At 36.0% G+C, this 19920-nt stretch overlaps 2 protein-coding genes across 4 annotated transcripts in view; one reads left to right on the top strand and one right to left on the bottom strand.

Moving 5' to 3' along the window:
- The window catches only part of slc25a21 (solute carrier family 25 member 21), a 131865-nt gene extending 127420 nt beyond the window's left edge, over window positions 1-4445 (top strand). For both annotated transcript variants that reach the window (XM_020510713.2, XM_048600248.1), the window contains 4 exons: window positions 1608-1772; window positions 2925-3106; window positions 4002-4054; window positions 4193-4445. In XM_020510713.2, coding sequence (XP_020366302.1) covers window positions 1608-1772; window positions 2925-3106; window positions 4002-4054; window positions 4193-4254 — 462 coding nt within the window. In that variant the 3' untranslated portion in view covers window positions 4255-4445. The remainder of the gene's footprint in view (window positions 1-1607; window positions 1773-2924; window positions 3107-4001; window positions 4055-4192) is intronic.
- Window positions 4446-4726: 281 nt separating this feature from the next.
- On the bottom strand, window positions 4727-12892 carry pax9 (paired box 9). 2 transcript variants are annotated; one of them, XM_048600131.1, is made up of 5 exons: window positions 12666-12892; window positions 10992-11624; window positions 9037-9185; window positions 6595-6817; window positions 4727-5251 (listed from the first exon to the last, which is right to left on the bottom strand). In XM_048600131.1, the coding sequence occupies exons 1-5, from the start codon at window positions 12667-12669 to the stop codon at window positions 5145-5147; spliced, it is 1116 nt and encodes a 371-aa protein (XP_048456088.1). In that variant the 5' UTR covers window positions 12670-12892; the 3' UTR covers window positions 4727-5144. The 2 variants fall into 2 exon arrangements, with proteins under 2 accessions (XP_048456088.1, XP_020366284.1); XM_020510695.2 differs by lacking the exon at window positions 4727-5251 and having other exon boundaries at window positions 6563-6817.
- Window positions 12893-19920: the final 7028 nt, after the last annotated feature.

Raw genomic sequence — 19920 nt, 5'->3', positions numbered from 1 at the left:
AGGGATTCTATTAAATTAGTTTAGCTTGAACCTGGGACCGTGCTGTTCAGTATCATTTCATGTTGCTTGTTTGATCACAAAGTTATCAAGGAATCTATGTTACTTATTTAATTGCACTATTTCCTTCTAATATTCCTGGTGAATGCTTAATTGTTACTTCGAAAAGGACTCATGAGCATTGGTCTCTGATGCTTTTACGTTGACCCAGGATTTCTACAACTACATCAAAAAGAGAAGCCTTGTAACTCTACCTACAACAGACACAAGCAAAGAGCCCATGGAACAGATGTAGGATGAAATTGCAATGGCCTTTCCGTCTCACCTTCCTTCAAGTTGACTAAAAGGGCTGAAAATAAAGACATTAATGGTAGCTTGTGATTCTCACCCACTTTCACATTCAAACTGAATGGTATGGGTAGAAAGGCAAAGAAGGTACAAAAGTAGAAGAAAAATCTTTTCTTACTGCTTTGTGTGTATCTTCAGACTGGAGCTTTCTGACTGTTGTTTTTGGATAACTGCCAGAAGGTACTGAAGGCAGTGGCTATTCCTGCTGCTGCACGCCTCTAAGGCTTGCTGCAGCAGATGTAATTCCATCTCAATTTCTAAGTGCAATGCCCTGTCAGAGTATGACTGTCTGGCCCATATTTAGAGTAGCTCATCTGAACTCAAAAATGCAGGTGGTCCCAGTTATTGCAGATGGAACACACTTAAAGTAGATCCTGCCTTCAACTCAGGTGAACTGAGAGCAGGAAATTTAACCCTTTAAATTTCTTCTTGGTAAACAAAAAGGTTGGAACATGTATAGTTTACCTGATCTCCCACTCTAATTGAAATAGAAGATTGGCAAAGTCCTGTAAAATTGATGTAAATAGCTGACGCCACAACTTGATTTTATTATGATGATCAAGATAATTTCTGTGGAAGTTCCTAGAACTTGCAATCATTTTTCTGCTATTCTATGTGGAATCCCGACATAATACTTAATATACTCAAATTGACTCCCTGTTGCTTTATTTGGGGCATTGACATGTTTAGTATAAAAGAATGAATTATTGTACTCATTTAACAGAAAAGATGACCTTCAAACCGATGTGTTCTAATGTTCTACAGTGTAACTTGGTGTTTATACAGTTAAAATGAATGGAAATCTTGTATCTATCGTGTGGTTAGGATTACAATAAGCCACTAATATTGTTCACACTAGGCAATTAAATTGTTATTGAATTGCTACGTTAGTCTCCTAATCCCTTTCCTTCCTTTACTTGGCATTTAGCTTGGCCTCTGCTTCCACTGAATCTGGTCCCCTCCCTAATTGCTCAGCAGCCTATTATTGCTCCTTCAGACCCCAGCTATACTCAGTTCCTCCTACATAGAACAGTCCTGAAAATTCCAATTTCAACCCTCTGATCTCAGGCCCTGATTTATTTCTCATCTCCAGTTGGCACAATGAGCCACACAGCAGGAGATTTTCTCAGATTAAAAAACCTGCATCTTAAATTTGGACCACAATCTGCATCAGTTCTGCCACGTAATGGTAAAAAAAAGACTGTTTTATTTTGTACTGTTTATTTTACCTTAAAGTAACTTCACATTTTGTTTCAATACAGCAACCATCCACATTTGCTTATGCACGTGAAATAATTCGATCTCAGGGTTTTGGACTCAGGGGCCTGAACAAGGGACTGACAGCAACATTGGGTCGTCATGGTGTTTTTAACATGATCTATTTTGGATTTTACTTCAATGTGAAAAGTATTATTCCTGTAAATGAGGTAACTATTTGATCCAAATCCCTAACCAATATTAGATAATGAAAAATAAATCAGAAACTTGTTATTGTTAGCATGGAAATGAGCAATCTATTTTCATGTTCCTTTCACTCTAGTCGAACTCACTTCCTCTTGCAAATATTTTATTCAAACTAAGGCATTACATCTGTTACAATGTCCCAATTAAACTGGCCTTCAGGAGGAATGTGTCATTTGTCCATCTGTCATAGCTTTTCTGTATCAATCATTTAGTTTTGTAATCTTCCAAGAAGTTGCCATTACTAACATTACATTGAAATGTGACTATTTGCAAGAGTAAATTATTACACGCCATTATATCTAATTGTCCATATAAATGTGGTAGATGACAAGCCTATATAAATAATAGTTAACACTAACCATAATAAAGTGGTAATTGTATTATATCAACATAAAGCAATGTTGAACTGCCTACAAGAGGGCAAATATACCACTGCATACAGCAAAAGTCTGAACCCAGCAGTATTTTGGGGTAGCAGTGTACTGTAAAAATCCTTTAGGTCAATTAAATTAGTTGCTGCTGGTTTCCAAAAATACAAGAGACTTCAGTCACTGCTGTAATTGAACTAATGTGGATTGTTAATAACAGGAAACTTCAACTTCTTGATAGACTTGGATAACTTAAACATGAAAGCAAATCTGAAGAGAAAAGCATGCAGGAAAGAGAACAAAAACACAGGACACTGGGATCAAATTTTTTTTAACATATGGAGATCTCATATACAAATCAGTATTTTCATAGATTTCATGGTGGAAGTTGCTGTCATTTGTAAAGTATTCTGGTCAATTAGCTAATATAGTTGCTTGGATTTCTTATGTTTTGATACAGTATTACTAAGTATATTGTAAGGCCTAATTATACAAATCATCCCCATATGCCTAGCCAGTCTTTTTTAGAAACTTTGTTTATAAATCCTGTGTGAGGAAATGTGTGTTTCAGCAATTTAGAACATGTGTAAAAACACAGGCAATATGATTGTCAAGAAAGTCAGCTTGAGTATGGGAAATCTTAATGTGTTTAGGTAGAATAACAAAACAGAGTGCCATGTAGATTTTTGATTAATTGTAATTCTTTTCTCTCCCTTTAAACAATTTTATGTTTATGTTTTCTTTTAGGACCCAGCAATGGAGTTCTTGAGGAAATTTGGAATAGGATTATTGGCAGGAACGATTGCTTCTTGTGTTAACATACCTTTCGATGTCACAAAGAGCAGAATCCAAGGACCACAGCCTAAACCAGGAGTGATAAAATACAAAACCTGTATTAACACCATCAGAACTATGTATAGGGAGGAAGGGTAAGAGTTCCTTTTAGTTTAAAGTTGAATAATCTTAACATTGTCACTCTCAGTAAGTTTTCATGCAATTGCTAACCAGTTAAAAGAGTGGCCTAGGAAATCCCCTCCATAACTTTGGCTGAAATCCACCAGAAACTTGGTCTACATTCAACTTTTTTTTTTAACTATAAAATATGCTCACCTACAAAGTAGTGAAGAGGTGAAAAATTATTAATTTAGGATGGGTCATAACACCCCTCCTTCACCTAGAGAAGACACTGTTTGATTAAATTTTCTGGCCTACTTGGTGAACAAGTGCATGAGATCCGTCATAAGGTGTCAGCTCTCATCTTTAGCATGCAAATTAAGGGCCTTCCCTTAACCCCATGAGCTTAATGGAGACACTAGTGAAAATTCCCAGGATCCACATCCTTGAATTATATATGTAATGTGCTCCATTACATATATGTAATTTCATTGTTCCTTGGCTGAAGAAAGTAAATGAATTTATAAAAATCCACACTAAATTACTAGAATATATATAATTATTTTCAGATCAAATTACTCACATTTTCCAGAAATATATTTAATGTGTGAAAATCCTGGTACATAGTTCAGCTATTGAAATGTAAAATTGGATAGGAATTATGTAAAAGGAAATTTTAAAAATATGTTAAATTATAACTTTCAACATCATGCTTTCAGTTACATTCTATCATTTACATATTTAGAGAATATCCTCATTTTACAGAGCATATTAAAAACAGAACTAAATGCAAAGTGCTAACACAACCTATTGTTCAAAGTGGGGGAAAGATGAGCTGAAGGATATATTCACTCACATAACAATTTCTCACTGACCATTGGAATATTTTGTTAGCTAGATTAACAAAATTATGGATTTTCCATTCAATAGATTCTTCGCATTGTACAAAGGCTTGCTGCCTAAGATCATGCGCCTAGGACCAGGTAATCCCAGTCATATTGTTTATATACAATCTGTTCAGAAATTTTGCAATAAAGATCTATGATGGCTTGTATCGTTGAACTTTTAAAGTCCTTCACTAAATTAAATTAATTGGTTTTTTAATTCCTCTCTATCTCCAGGAGGTGCAGTTATGCTCTTGGTTTATGAATATTCATTTGCGTGGCTTCAGGAAAACTTCTGATTCAAACAGAACAGGATATTGCTGAAACATTTGTATTTTCTTATGAAACATCATGTTACAGCCCTCAACAAATTTTAGTAAACATGCAGAAAATGATTTTTAAAGGACATTCATCAGAATCCGTATTCAAAGCAAACAATATTATATCATTGAAAAGTACTTTTTCATGTCAATAAATTAATCTAACATGATTAACTGAAAAGTACAATAATTTTTACATCTCTGAATAAAACACATACTTTGTAATTCACATTTTTAATTTAGATATGATATAAAAATAAAAGGCATTCTTACAAATATATACAGGTAAAGCCTAATGATTTACACCCTTTTTAATTTTTTTACATCCATCTTGAACTTTATTAAGGAACAGATTTTATAGAACGTTTTGATGAGAACTGACAAAATAGCTGAACCTATTTCATTACAGAAACATGAGAATTAGCATACTTCAAAAAAAGTTTAGGTTTCAACATAAATTGATGACAGATTATTTATGCTTTGTGAGGATTGCAGATTTGTTTTGGTGCCCAATTAGCAGTTACGACCTAATTTACTGACATTTCATAGATGAAGTAATAATTATAATTAAATACAATTTATAAGCATTCTTTTTACCACCACCATTATCCTCACAAAAAAGAACGATTATTTACATAGATGTAAACTTCACAGCAAGCTGATGTACATTCATTTCAAATAGAAACTTTCTTGAAATTATCATGAAAATATGTTAACTTTTCACCTGAATTGTAGGGTCAATGCTAAAGCCATCATCTAGAGCAGAAGTTGCTTTTCACAGTGGTTACACTACAAGTCCACGATTTGAGTCCATTTAAAGCTTTCACGTGAAGCTTGAACCTTCTGATCAACTTCTTAAAGACATTTGTTCAGGTCTTCAAATAGCTAACTTTATACCCTAGCTGTGTTTGACCCTGTGAGCCTGCATAGGATCCTGTAGATTTACTTGGAGGGCTGTTTGACTTTGTGTCCTCTGCTGAAGAAAGAAAATGTCCTTCGTAAAACATGCTGAACCTTCTACTGTAAGTGCATAAAATAATAAAATAAAGTCCAGTTTTTCAAGTGTATGGGCATTCTGCCATTGATGAATATGTTTTCCAGAAACCCAACAGTAACAGTCAGGGAGAAGAGTCTTACACAATAGTACAAAAATAAATTTTGCCATTTTATTTGTATTTACAAAGAAGAATATCTCTATTCCATAATTAATTCTCCCTACAATCAATTCTTGCCTTACTAATTAATTAAATTACAATGCTTTGCCTCGTTCTCTAGGTCCAATTACTTAGATCTTATTTCATTAACAGAAGGTAATGCTATCTACATAAACACATATGTATTTATTTTTAGTTTTGCAAAGCATACACCACCTGGGATCAGATTTTCAATTGAAGTATAAGTAGTGGTGCAAAAGTCCATGAAAATTTTCTTCATAATTCTTGACATTGTTTTCCTCCAAATATCAGAAACAACACAGCACTTTATAGAATTGTTCTCATAAAATAATCTGAATGAATAATAGATACATTGGATATTTTTCCAATAATCTGCATATTTTTTGCAAAGTATTTAAGATAAGATTTTTTTTTAAAAAAGCCTTCGAATGGAGCCTGGATCAACAAATTAAATATTTTAAATGACCTGGGATACTTGTGACAAGTTTAAATTAGTTAGTCAATTGTATTTGTATCTATAACAGCATGATGTTTTAAAAATCTGCTGCTCTGAAATTTTACATTTAATCTATTATTACAATTTCCATACATTTTCAATAATATTGCCACCTTCCCTTAACATGACACTTACATGACACTTGCCACCACATTTCCTTGCTATGCATAAATTTGGGATTGTCCAACCCATATCTAGTTTGTAACTAGAGGTGATGCTATTCTGTGAATGAACGTTAATATTGTGGTTTAAGAGAAGGTAAAGTGGAACACTGTGTTTCCTTACTCAAATAAAAATGCTCACTTTTCAAGATTCGAATCATTGTCTCAGGCATATAGTGATATAATAAGTTTTCCTTGTACTCAATTTGGGCTTCAGTCCTGACATTCATGTTCTTTAAATGCCAATTGTGTTAATATCTGTGTCCTGCAGAAGACTGTGTTCCAGTGATAAAATGAGGGGGTGGAGCTAGTATTTCGTGGAGTTTCAAAGTGATCTGAACAAAAAAAGTCAAAGTTTTTGAATTTCCATAAAATATGCATCTCAGCCTGCCTGGACCAAAGTACTTTATTTAATGCTATGTTGGCATTAAACTGCTTTGTATTGTAATTAACTACTACAATGCGGAAGCTATAATGGAGTGGCTACCTTCTCTGGTTGCTTGAATACTTTTGAATGGCAGTGGTGTGGGAAGGTCACAACTATGAGTTGGTAGTGTGCTGCCACCTGCGTGTTGCCAGCCGTGGGTTGCCATGTAACTGGAGGCAGCTGCACTGTATGTCATATAGGGAGATACTTGTGCAGGTGGAGGATAAGGAGCCATACTTGGAACAGAGACAAAGCTGCTAACTGTAGGCAGACCATTAGGACCCTGGAAGATTTAAAAATAAAGAGAAAATAAGCCAACTATAATTACTTTGTATTATGTTATTGTTGTTAGCAGTATGTAACACAAGCACTACAAGACTATGTCATGAAATATTAAATGAAGTATGTTTATAACTTAAGCCACGTTGATGTAAAATTTTGCATGAATGACAAATCTGAACCAACGGTGCCTATTTATTTTATATATTACTGTATTTCTTAACAGTATAGAAGTATCCACTTTATAGTCATTTGGAAGTATTAGGTAATGCTACCAATACAAAAATGGATGTAATATTTTAAGTGAAACCAATGTACAATTCACAATCTCGATTGATTTATGAAAAATGACATTTCAAGATGTTAAATATATGTGAATATTCGAAGATTAAGTAACTGCTAAAATGTGGGAAATAATAATCTAATTACAATAGGAAATAGATTAAATTGTGTTAGTATTTAAAATATTCATCACAAGATCCCCAAATTAAAAGTCATGAATGTGTTGGATTCTGTGATGATGTGAAAATAATTTTTGAGATTTTTGGTGAATCATAACAGTTGACACATTATTATATCAATGAAAATAATAGCCAAGTGCAGGTCAGCTTAAGATCAGGCGAATACCACAGTGATGACTGTTCTCACAATGTTTCCTCAGGCACTGTCCTTGAACAAAAATGCGGAGCCAAACATAGTTTTGCTGCCCTTTGTATAAGATTGTGTGTGATATATGCTGTTACATAAATACAATTGACACCAATATAATACAACTACAGAATAATACAAGCCGCGTGGATAGCCAAAGAGAGTGTTATGTTTACTTTTCAAAACCTGCCATACCGCATCGATTTGAAATACAGGTTTTCACCCCGACATATATTTGAAATACGTCATGATCTCTTTCGTTTTAATAGCAGATACGTCCAATGTGATCAGTTTCAATGTATAAATATCAATGATTTTGCCTATCATTAGACACTGCTAAACTTGCTGGACACAATCAGACGAGCTGATAAAAGTAGCGGGCCGAGCTTTCTACCTCTTTCAATTTTAATTTTTAATGAAAATATTGGGACGGGTCACCATTTCAATAGTTCTTTCCTCCACCATAAAATACATTCTGTTGTTTCTCAGTTGTGCCACTGCCTTTGTTAGAATCTCTTCTGCCATATTTTTTTAATTGTCGGCATTTTCTTGGGGACGGGATTGGACAATGACGTTAATAGATTATTTAGATTATTTCAGTAGAGCAAAAGAAATGCACTGAACAATCAGGATGTGGGCTAGAATCATTTCAAGTCGTAAAAGGACCTTACGCCAAATTTCTTGCGAATACTTGTAATATAAAACTAAAAGTCATGAATATACCTGCATGTCTGAGCAGTTAATCCTTCTTTGACATTTCACCACGTTGCTCCACCCCTTCTCGCCTACCCAAACTTTTTAAACAGCTGTGTATAAATCTATACTTTATCAGTCGATCTTCATTCTGTATTGGACGATTAATTTCACCAAATGGCAGACTTGCTAATATTTTCTGAGGAATATTTTAAGAAAAAGTAGTGATATTACGAGGAAACCAAATTGTGCTTGTGATTGAATCTGGTATAATTGCACTTCTGCGTTCCCAGGCCCAGTTCTTGTTTTATACCAATTATACCGGACTACACATTCATTGTAAATTTGTGTAAATGGTAAATTCAGTTTTCCCATATTTAAAGAGTTTATTGCTGATTTACTTTGTTACAGTGGCTACTTAATTTCTTCAGTATCGTGAAAATGACCTATGATCCCACGTGTAGCAATAAAATTATCGATTATATACAGAAATGATTCGGATCGCCACCCCACCCCCCCCCCTTCCCCCGCCCCTTCAAGGTGTTTATTATATGTTTTGTTCTCGTTCTGCGATTTGGCACATCCATCTGTGCCAGGCTTAATTACTATTTCGATTTATCAGCGGCGTATCTAATGCCATGTTAAACACCAACTAAATGTTGTCCTTATATTCCCCCTTCATTCCTTCTGATTAAAAAATGTTTACTACATATTACATGATGTTACAAACTAATTAGAAGTTCCTACTATGTACAAGTCACTGGAATTTAAAACACTAATTACACCTAGGTTATAATTGTTCAAACGTATTTATTTTTGTAGTTCTGAGTTCTGTAAACGCTGTAATCTGTCTAGTTGAGAGGAAAGGCACACTACAATTACCTGAGTATATTTGACTTCCTGCTCCAATGGGGACTTGTCCAGTCCATTCACTGCAGCCTGGTTTGAGGACTGGAAGTGGCTCCTGTTTATACTGTTCCACTCCTCCACTTTAGTTGGATAGGAAGAACTGTCACTAATGGGAATAGCACCTAACAATAAAAATATTTATATGACATGACTTGAATCAGAATCCTTGTAGCAGCCATCATATTTGCATCTCTTTTCATCCCTTTATCATTCTGGCATTTTGTTTTAATTTGGTGCAGACGGCCAGATGAAGTTTACTGGGGTACCATTCCGCTCATTTGTACTGCTTAAACTTATCGGATTTGGTCGAGTTCAGTGTGCATTTCTCAGCAGCCTGGATCATATCCACTATGGCACAAATTAATAAATCAGAGAGGCAACAGTTGAATATCATGTATTTCCACAAATTGTTTCGCGATTAGAGTTTGAATATTATTTCTGATATGCGTTACTTCCCCAACAGTGCATTTCGAAACATTATTTCTGAAACATACTCATAATCTACGTCCTTGGAAATTATGTTGTACAAATTTTCACATACTTTATTGGATTGTGAATTTCTGTAAACATGGTTTTCAAATCTACGTCTCTGTACGAGCTTTCAGTATTTCGACAGATATTTAGGGATACTGATATCGTTTTATGTGGATCTCGTATCAAGTCTCTCTTCATGGTTCTCTGCCGTGAAAGTAAGCCATTAAATTCTTTTACCGAAATTTCCCCAAAATCATAAGTACAGGATTCATTTTAAATGCACTTTATGTTCATGTATTTGGTTGTAGCCTGGAGCAATACATTATGAAGGAAATGCAATTGGAGCTTTAATTATATATTTCCTCTTAGTCCCAGAACAAGATGTGTTATTGTGATGGTTTCAAAAAGGAAAACTGATGTTGGCAGTTAAAGCCGATAATAATTTTCCAGGTAGCACTATCGTAAATGTAAGCAGTTGTCATCTCTTTACATTATAGGGTTAAAACGACACAACTACTAAATCTGTTTTAAATAAACCCCTGGGCGATTCCCGGATACCCATGTCATTGTTTGATGCAACTTTCCAACAAGTGATTTGTTATATGTTTCGTGGAAATGTGGAAATGATATTGTGATTTAGGAGGTGCAACAGAGAGGGGACTCCAATGAACTGATCCGAAAAACACTTGTGTGTATCACAGAAACAGCAAAATAATCTATAATAATATTTTACAAATGACTTATTAGCTGCGCAATTAATCTAGAACAGTGGCCTGAAGGAATGCTACTGCACAAACCTTCGTGAAAAATGTAAACAAAATCGGTGACCAACTACTATAAACGCAAGGTATAACTAGGAGACCATTATAATCAGCCGATGCTTGAGAGAGGAAATAATTATGTCGTTTGACAACTGGAGTGGACATTTCCTTGTGAGAAGCGGCCTGGCTTTGCTTTGTTAACTAGATTGCGAAAACTGAATGCGTTAGAAATTAACATGTATTGAAGCACTGTAAATGGGTAGAATGGAGCTCACAAATCTTCGTCTCCTCTTACGAAAGCGTTTAAATACATGTTGATAAAAAGCGTACTTCTGAAACTGCTGAATTGAAATTAAATGTGAAGCCTTGGTTTTGATGGCTGTCACTGTAACAGCTACTGAAATGAAATTAATAAACTGTTACGAGGTGACTTGAAATTTACAAATTTGTGCTTAGGTTCTAATTACATGGGAGGAAAAGGTGGGTTAGTGAGTTTAATGCAGAAAACGTACGGGTAAGTCTAAAATATGAAACAGTAAAAGCTGAATTTTCACTGAACAGAGGGGTTTTTCTGCATTATCCATGGGGACAACTAAATTTAACGGTAAAGTACAAACAAAATGTTTAATGCTGTAATTCTTTTAGCTGGGCCTTTGGCACTGGACGACTGATAGCTGGATTGCTGCCGCTTACCTTGCTGCTCGATGATTGCTCTAATCCCCAGGATGTCAGAGACAGAGTGTGATGAAGGCCAGGTCCTGTGAATTCCCACGTGTCCTGGGATTGCGGGTACACCGGGCGACGCTGGCATTTTACCTCCGGCCGTTGTTATGGGACTCGAATAAGAATAAATTGCATTGTACTGGAGAGCCGATTGTGGAGACGGGTGCGCTGGAGTTTTACTCGATTCGTAATTGTTCTGCTGCGACAAGTTTCCGATCTTGTTGCGTAGGATTCTGCTGATGGAGCTCACCGAAGGGACGTTGTATTTATCGCAGACTCCATCAGCCAACAGTCTGTCTCGGATCTCCCACGCAAAAATCCCTGGATCCCTCTGCTTGTAAGCTCGAATGTGTTTGACCACTGTGGGGGTCGTCACCCTGGGTTTGCTGCCTCCGATCGCACCGGGCAATATGGAACCGGTCTCGTTGTACCGAGCCAGAATTTTACTGACACAACCGTGTGAAACTCTGAGCTGTCTACTGATATCGCAGGGTCGAATCCCCAGTTGGGCCAGTTCGACTATCCGCAGTCTAATGGCATTTGGCAGTGGTCTGCCATTGACAAATACACCTCCTAACTGGTTTACTTCTCCAAACGCTGGTTCTGGTATGGAATAGAACAAAAACGCGCATTCAGAAAAAAAAGAGTTAACTACAGAAACACGTTAACTCGACAGCGGATGTATTTTTGTTCTGTTAACCAACTTTTGACAAGCTCTACTTTATTACGTTTATGGAGCGTATCGGTGGAGTAGGCCTGCACTGTGTAAAGCTTGCATTCAACTCAAAGTCGTACATTAGGTACTAACGCAGTTCCTGACATTTCCGAGTGGAAGTCAACCACTAATAGACACAACAGTTGAAATTGAGATCGCCATCTGCACTCGATAGCTTTTGCATGACCGTTTGCGGGAATTTTTTTTCAATCGCTCGGAGCTTTTATTCGAAAGAGCTCTTAAATGGCAAAAGGTTTATCTTTGAATTGACTTTATGGACGTTTGTTTGATAAATCTTCATTTTCTGTCGTTTCTTTACAAAGAAATATTTACACGACCATGAGATTGTTTTTCGAAATGTCATTCTATTTTCATATCCTAAGACTTAAGTTTTCATTTCTCCAATGTTTAGATGTAAATAAAACAAAAAATGTAGCGTGGATTCAAAACTTGGATATAATTGAAACACGAGCTTTTATTTCTGCTCAGCATGTATTTATCTGTCATATTGAGAGGAGGAATGGTAACTCCCCGGGAATATTTAACGACTATGTTTGAAAGTTACCCTCCGCTCTCCTTTCAGTTTGCAGTGTTTGCTAATTGGCTCGTTTGGCTATTATTGTATCTTTTTTTTCAGAGGACAAAACACATCTGCATAATTCCATCAAACTCATCAACTCTCCAATAGATGGCCATGAAATGTAAATTATCCAAAAATAACATTTCCGCAAAACTCGGACTAACTTCCCTAAATACAAGATAAACATCCCAACACGTAGTCATCTAACTAGGCGTGACTAGCTCGATCTTAAAGCATACTTTTTCAATTAATATGAATGGTGGAAACATAAGTTAGTGCTTGCTAATGCTAGCTTTATTGATCGACTGTGCATCTGTTGACAGCAATATAAAATATAGAGACTACTTACCCATGATAGTTATTACTCAAGTGATCCTCAAAACTTCCTGCTGAATATGTCAGCGTTTCAAATAGAATTCAAATCCCCTGAAGTACAGATTGCTTTGGGATCCGCTTATAAGTGCTGCTCAATAACTGATCTCACCTTCGGAGTTATAGAAGAGCATGTATAGAGTAAAAATGCTTCCCTTTTCCTCGGGAGAGGTGGCTTGGTTCTGCATTTCAAAGCACAGCATGGGAAATGGATTTTACACGCTCTGTCTGTCAATCACCATGGACACGCCCTCGGCAATGACGGAAGAGGCGGGAGGATGAAAATCCCATTGACTCATTGGTGGATGGACGTGACCTGGCAATACTACCTGGAAGTTGCTCATACGAATTATTCTCGGGCTGACCACCGTCTTGAGGCTTTTGGTAGACTGTTAATGTGAAGGAGATATTACTTAAATATTTCAATAAATTGCAAATTGTACCAAACTAATATTGTTATTTTAAATGGAATTGTTCATTCAACCGGTAAGTTCCCATTGTTAGTTCTATTTCCCTCGCAAAGCAACATTATAAGCGTATAGATTATTTATTTTAAAAATGCATCTTAAAATTAATCACCATGTAAATTCGTGTTATTCCAAAGTAAGTTTCAGCCCACATTTTGTTTTAGTTGCTGGTGAATGCCATGTCTCATAAAAAAAGTCGACCAACAAAGGGAGTACATTTTTCACGGCAAATTAATTATTAAAATGGTTGTTTTTTTTACATTGTAACAAGAGTATTAAATATTTGTTATAGTAAATAATTACATGTAGCTTCCCATCTTAATTTGCTGTTAGCCGCTGGAAGCTTATTTAACGATGTTTGTAAAAATGAGATAACACATTCATAATTCATTATTGATTGCATAGTGAAAATATTCTTGCATTACTTGATTAGTTATTAGAATGTATTGTATCATGCTACGGTTTGAATCAAAATATGACGTAATATAGAACTGATAAATGACTTAGCACCAAGCTGTCTTTGCAAACGAAATGTCCATCATTTCAACCTCAGCAAAAGATTTGCTTATGTAGTCCACCTTTGCGCGATACTGACTAGCGTGAATCACTTTCTTTCATGAAAATACTAATTTTTGCCTTTGTTTAATTGACAAGTGGAACATCAATCCCGAATTTATGCTCTTTTATTACTACGATCTATATTTTTTATAAAGGGAAGGAATTTATGACTTTAATTTTCTAAGGATATCTATTTACCTTTGTCGTATTAGTTCATCCTACTATTTATATTTTGCGGTATGTTCCAAACCCGGCAGAAAATCATGTTTGAAATAGATTCTGTGTTATTGAAGGTGAAACATACCTACAAAGTACTTAATGTTTATTTGAAAGTTACAGTCAAATACGTCACTTTAATTATGTATAAGTATTTTTGTTAGATTTGTTCATTTGATAATGTTATGTTTAAGATGCCAAGTAGGTTCTGGTGTCAATAAAATTCTATTACTTAAACATAACTCATTTAAAGATCATTAAGGATAGCGTTGTACTATTTAATGGCTTTGAGGTGAAGGCGTTTTAAACTTTTTTTAATTTTAATTATCGCCGGTACGAAAAAGTATTTAAAAATTTTCTTATAGTAATTGACAGTTCAACCGAATAAACTCTGCTGATAAAGACAGCAATGTTGGCAATATTCAATAAAACCGGCAGCGCATGAAGAAAATAAAGATGTAGAACGAAGGTTTCAAGAAAATGATCTTTTGTCAGACCTGTTTACTTCAGATTTCCAGTTTCCGCTGTATTTTGCTTTTGTATTCTTGGCAAAGTCTCCCAGTTTAAGTTCTCAGGTGACAATTCTTTACTCCTATTTGTTTTTGATGGGTGTTGGGCATGTTGTAATTCGATAAGACGGCCTATCTTCGTTTCTTTCTATCGGTTTACGTTTCTTTTCTCAATTTGTTGATTTTTTGTAATTGTTTTTGAACATGTTCCTATCTTTGCCCCGTTGTCTATATGAATCTGTATCCTGTTTTCCTTCGGAACTAACTGTGGGACCTCTGTTCCCTTCGCCTTCTATCTGTGGGCCGCGTGTGAGGCTGGAACTTAGGACAGTGGGAAGAATCCTTGTCGACAGGGCTGCTCTCTAGTGAGAAAGCATAAATGTTTACCCGGGTTGAACGTGCTTAACTTGTTTCCATAGAGGTGCTGACTGTGGTCTTAAATGACAAAGGTCAGATGCACACTGGCCCGTTAAAGGGAACACAAACGGGATGAATCCTCAATTGTTTCTGCAAGCAAGCATTAAATCATTTTGAATTTGGCTGCTTCATTTCAGAACAGTACGTTTTAAAGGCCAGAATGGGTTTTTCAATACACTTAGAAATAGGAAGTTGATTTCCAATTGTGAAATTTGTATTTGAATGTCCAAGCATGCACGTTGCCGGACTAAATACCGCAGAGTGCATTCATTGTAACATTTTTAAATTTTTCTCCATTATTTAATGGTAACAGTTCGCACCAGGTTTTTTCTTTTTTACATGTAGCTTTGGGAGAATTTCCAGTGTTTCCATTCTTTAACTTACGCTTTATGTTAACTTTAACTTTCCCTTTACAATGAGGCACTCAAACTTTCCAGATTCTTTCGGGATAAAAACATGTCCTTCATCCATAATCCAATAGGTAATCCAATAAAGTACTTACACTACTGAACTTCAAACACCTACGTAAAATATCTGGAAATACTATGAATAAATATTTACAGCAAATTTCATTGAAGAGCAGTGTCTCAGACAATGTTTCCCTTGAACGTTTTTTGAGTATTTTCTCAGAAGAATTGAAAAGATGACTATAAAAAGGACGGGGGTTTTCGAATAGGTAACTTGACATTTAAACTGGATGTAAAGTGGAACGAACTGCTCGGTTTACAAAATCGTGTTATGAACCAAAACTGCCGCAGCCAGATTAGTGAATGCATCACTGGGCTGCAAACAAAACAAAATCTAAAATCGTTTTTCGATGATTGAATTTCAAAAGATAATTGATATTAATAAATTAGAAAAATGTTTGCAAGTTGTCATTGACCGTGGAGATCTTTACACAACACGCTAGCGTTCAAGAAATAGGTGTGAAGATTGATAAAACGAAGCTAAATATGATTTCTCGCTGTCTCCCTCTGGTGAAATCTATTGTATCTGCTTTGCATGTACAACGGGGTGTCGCTAGATTTCTAAAATAGACTATTCAACTAGTGTAAAGTGAATTAATCAAGGATTAACTATTATTCAAGTCATCATTTAGCATAAAGCTCAAATCATATTTCTTAAGCACAATCTATAACACTCGAGTTATACAAAGTTTAATTGACCCAAATATGTGGTGCTTCCTAAAAGTAAATTAATTTTTGTCTGAATAATATGTTATCACCGTTATCTAAGCTTGCAGTTTCGTCAAAGGTTAATTCTATTTAGAATGCGTCATATTATATTTGGGCAAATGAACAAACAACGTTACAATACAACAATCGGGGAACGTGGGGTTAAAACATCGGTGGACAACGCAGTCTCTTGCGCCTTTTCCAGTACTTAAATGGATCGTGGCTCATTTGTATTTCAACTTGATTTATCGGCTTTTGCACGATAGCCCTTGAAATCCTTACCAATAAAAATCTTTCTCTCTCAGTATTGAAACTGTAACATTTCGGGGAGTGAATTCCACACTGCCCCTCATGTGTGAATAAATGTTTCCTGGTTTCATGCCGGAAAGGCCCAGCTCTTTTTTTTATTTAAATCACCTCTATGGGCTTTCCTTATCACTTGAACACTTCGACTGGATTGCCCCTTAACCGTCTAAAATGAAGGCAAGATATTTTATAGAGCCCGTTTTCATAATGTGGTTCTCTAAGTCTTGGTATGATTCTCGTGGACATGCAATTTACTCTTCCCATAATTAATATATATATTTCCTGAGGTTAATTGCCCAAAACTGAATGCAATGCCGAGATAGGCTCGGATCCATTAGATATCGTTTAGGGTCTGACCTATCAGATAACACTTAATTTAAAATAGATTACACCGCCCACGTAGCTTCAACGGGAAGTTGATCCTACCGGATGAAAATTGTCACGGCCGTGTTTTCAGTCTAATGGATTTCGTTACTAATATGACAAATGTTATTTCAGAACATGTGCACGATATGTTTTCAAATTCGAGTTTTAAAAATCTCAATTTTAATTAGGTCCTACAAATTCTATATCACCTCAAAACTAGCTGTAGTTTCATTGAAACTTTAGTTCGCAAATCTGTTAAATAATGCTACTGTAATCGGTAAGCAAAATGTTATGATGCACGAAACCAAGAAGACACCGGACATAATGCACCAAATTGTCTGTTTAATTATAAACTAAAGCATCATGCTGCAAAACGTAATGCTTCTTCATGTGATCTGGATGCATATTCAAACAATCAAAGGAGGTATTAGAACTAGTATTAGAGACGGTTATGAATTAAACACCCGTAATATTTTCTCTACTCTCCCTCCTTTGATCGCTTGCAGGAACAAAACCATTTGCAGCTTTATAGTCGGCATTGAAATTATGGGAAGAACAACTGAAATCACTTTCCTGATGAACACCTTTCTAAAACCATGCTGCAGAACCTATGCCTCTCTCGTAAAGTAACAACCTTAGAAGTGAAGCATCAGGTGTTGCTCGAATTACAAGTTCAAAAAAATTGTTTCGAGCATGCTGTATTTTGAATATCATTATTATTTCAGAAAGTCTCTTCCCAGCTGATGGGTGAAACAGCACGTCCAAAATGATTTGATTAATTGAATAATCGATGCCAGTGGTGTAAATTCCAAAGAAATATACACAATTTTTTTCATATCCAAAACAACAGTGTAGGTGTTACAAGCATTCTACTGATAAGTTTATAAAGCATATATCAATAAGACATTAGATTTTCTAAATTATATTCTTGGTTACCTGATCAAGTGTATCCCAGGACGTTGTGGGAATTTAAAGACGAAATTGTAGGGTTTTGTATCATCTATCAACATAGGCAAAGTACCAGAGGACTGGAGGGTGGTTAATGTTTTGCCATTGTTTAAGAAAGGCAATAAGGAGAAGCCTGAAAACTGTAGACCCGTGAGTCTGGCATCAGTGGTGGGTAAGTTTTTGGAGGTGATTCTGAAAGATAGGATTTACATGCATTTGGAGAGGCAAGGATTGTTTAGGGATAGTTAACACAAATTTGTGCAAGGAAAGTTGTGTCCCACAAACTTGATTGAGTTTTTTTTTAAGTATCAAAAAAGTTTGATGGGGCAGAGCAGTAGACATTGTTTAGTTGGACTTCAGTAAAGCCTTTGACAAGGGTCTGCATGGTAGACTAATTAATAAAATTAGATCACATGGGATTCAGGGTGAGCTTGGCAATTGGATACACAGAGGATAGTGGTGGAGGATTGTTTTTGGACTGGGAGGCCTGTGACCAGTAGTGTTCCACAAGGATCAGTACTGTGTCCACTTTTGTTTGTCATTTATATAAATGATTTGGATGAGAATATAGTAGGCATTGTTAGTTAGTTTGCAAATGACACCAAAGGAAACCTTGATCAATTGGGTCAATGGGTTGAGGAGTGGCAGACAGGGTTTAATTTAGATAAATGTGAGGTATTGCATTTTGGTAACACAAACAAGGTCAGGACTTAATCAGATAGTGTTGTAGAACAGAGAGACCTAAGGGTTCAAGTATAGAATTCTTTGAAATTTGCCTTATGGTTAGAAAGGGTGTTTAAGATGGCATTTAGCTTGCTTGCTTTCATTGCTCATGCCTTTGAGTAAAGGAGTTGGGACTTCATTATGAAGTTGTACAGGATGTTGGTGAGGCCTCTTCTGGAGTACTGTGCGCAGTTCTGGTCACACTGTTGTAGGAAGGATATCTTTAAACTGGAAAGGGTTCAGAAAATATTTACCAGGATGTTGCCAGGAATGGAAGGTTTGCTTATGAGAATAGGCTGGATAGACTGGCACTTTTTTCACTGGAGCTTAGGAGGATGAGGAGTGACCTGTGTAAGGTTGACAGAATCACGAGGGATGTAGATAAGGCGAATGACGAGGGTTTTTTCCCCTAGGGTGGGTGAATTCAAAACTAGGGGGCATATTTAAAAAGGACATGAGAGGCAACATTTTTACACAGTATGAGTGGAATGAACTGTCAAGGAAAGTGGTGGATGCAGGTACAGTTACAATGTTTAAAAGACATTTGGATAAGTTCATGAATTGGAAAGGGTTGGACGGATATGGGCTAAGCGCAGGCAGGTGGACTAGTTTAGTTTTGGATCATGGTAGGAGTGGACTGGGTGGACTGAAGGTCTGTTTCCACGCTTAATGACTCTGTGACTCTATAAAATTAGTGTTCTAAATATACGAACTGTGCGATGAAATATGGTTAGGATTCGAACGTACTCCTTATATTTCTGCTGCACAAACCGCTGTGTCGGTGCGTATAAGGTGTAATGGCTAGCGTAGTATCTGATTGGTCATAAGTGGCTGGAAAATGTCCTCAGAGTCCATTTCGCTAGTTTCAAATTTAACATCACCGTCATGAGTAGGCCAGGGGACCTATCTGACAACACTTTCTGAAGCAAACCAATTCTTGTCATGTTGATGAGCGCTGAGAAAATTTTATGAAACCTGTCCAAAATCATCCCGTATTATAGACAATGACAAAAAAAATGCTTGCCAAGTAAGGCAGCTATGGTCACCGCTATTTTAAATCTGGCGAAAGAGCAAGGTACCTACATGTAATATTCGTACTCAGTCATGTGTATGTTGTATGTTTGTCAATTCCGTTTTTCACAGGTAACTTAATGGCCAACGGCAAAAGTTTAGAATCTCAAATGCCTAGCATTAAAGTGTAACTCATGGAATAGTAAATAAAAATGTCACGCAACTTTAACACTTCAGTTCTCATTATGTTTAGTCACTGGAAGGGTGTAAAAAGCATCAACGGTCAAAAACTGGTCTTATTTTGATTTTGGAAGCATGTGCAATTTCATGTGCAATAGATCACACTGAACTCATTAGTCTGATTTGTATCTTTCAGTATTAGCATCTTGGATGTTCTAACTCTTTCCTTCTAGCTAATGAATATTAATTTTCAGCAAATGCCTACCTGAAGTTTTCTGAAGTTTTCAAACGTTTTCTTTTTTTAAAAAAGGGCTGTTCTTTTTTACAACGGCAGGAAAAACATGACTGAAACAAAT

Source organism: Rhincodon typus, chromosome 8, assembly GCF_021869965.1.
Source record: "Rhincodon typus isolate 14 chromosome 8, sRhiTyp1.1, whole genome shotgun sequence".
Lineage (NCBI taxonomy): Eukaryota > Metazoa > Chordata > Chondrichthyes > Orectolobiformes > Rhincodontidae > Rhincodon > Rhincodon typus.
This window is presented reverse-complemented; position numbering and strand designations above follow the sequence as displayed.

Bases quoted from the DNA above. Each gene is read 5' to 3' on its own strand.
- pax9 (XM_048600131.1), bottom strand. The intron at 6,818-9,036 runs GTAATTGTAGTG...TAAATCTTCCAG, and splicing joins AGGAAGTCAAATATACTCAG to GGTCCTAATGGTCTGCCTAC. The intron at 5,252-6,594 runs GTAGCCACTCCA...TTCTTTCTTCAG, and splicing joins TATTCAAGCAACCAGAGAAG to CAGAGGACACAAAGTCAAAC.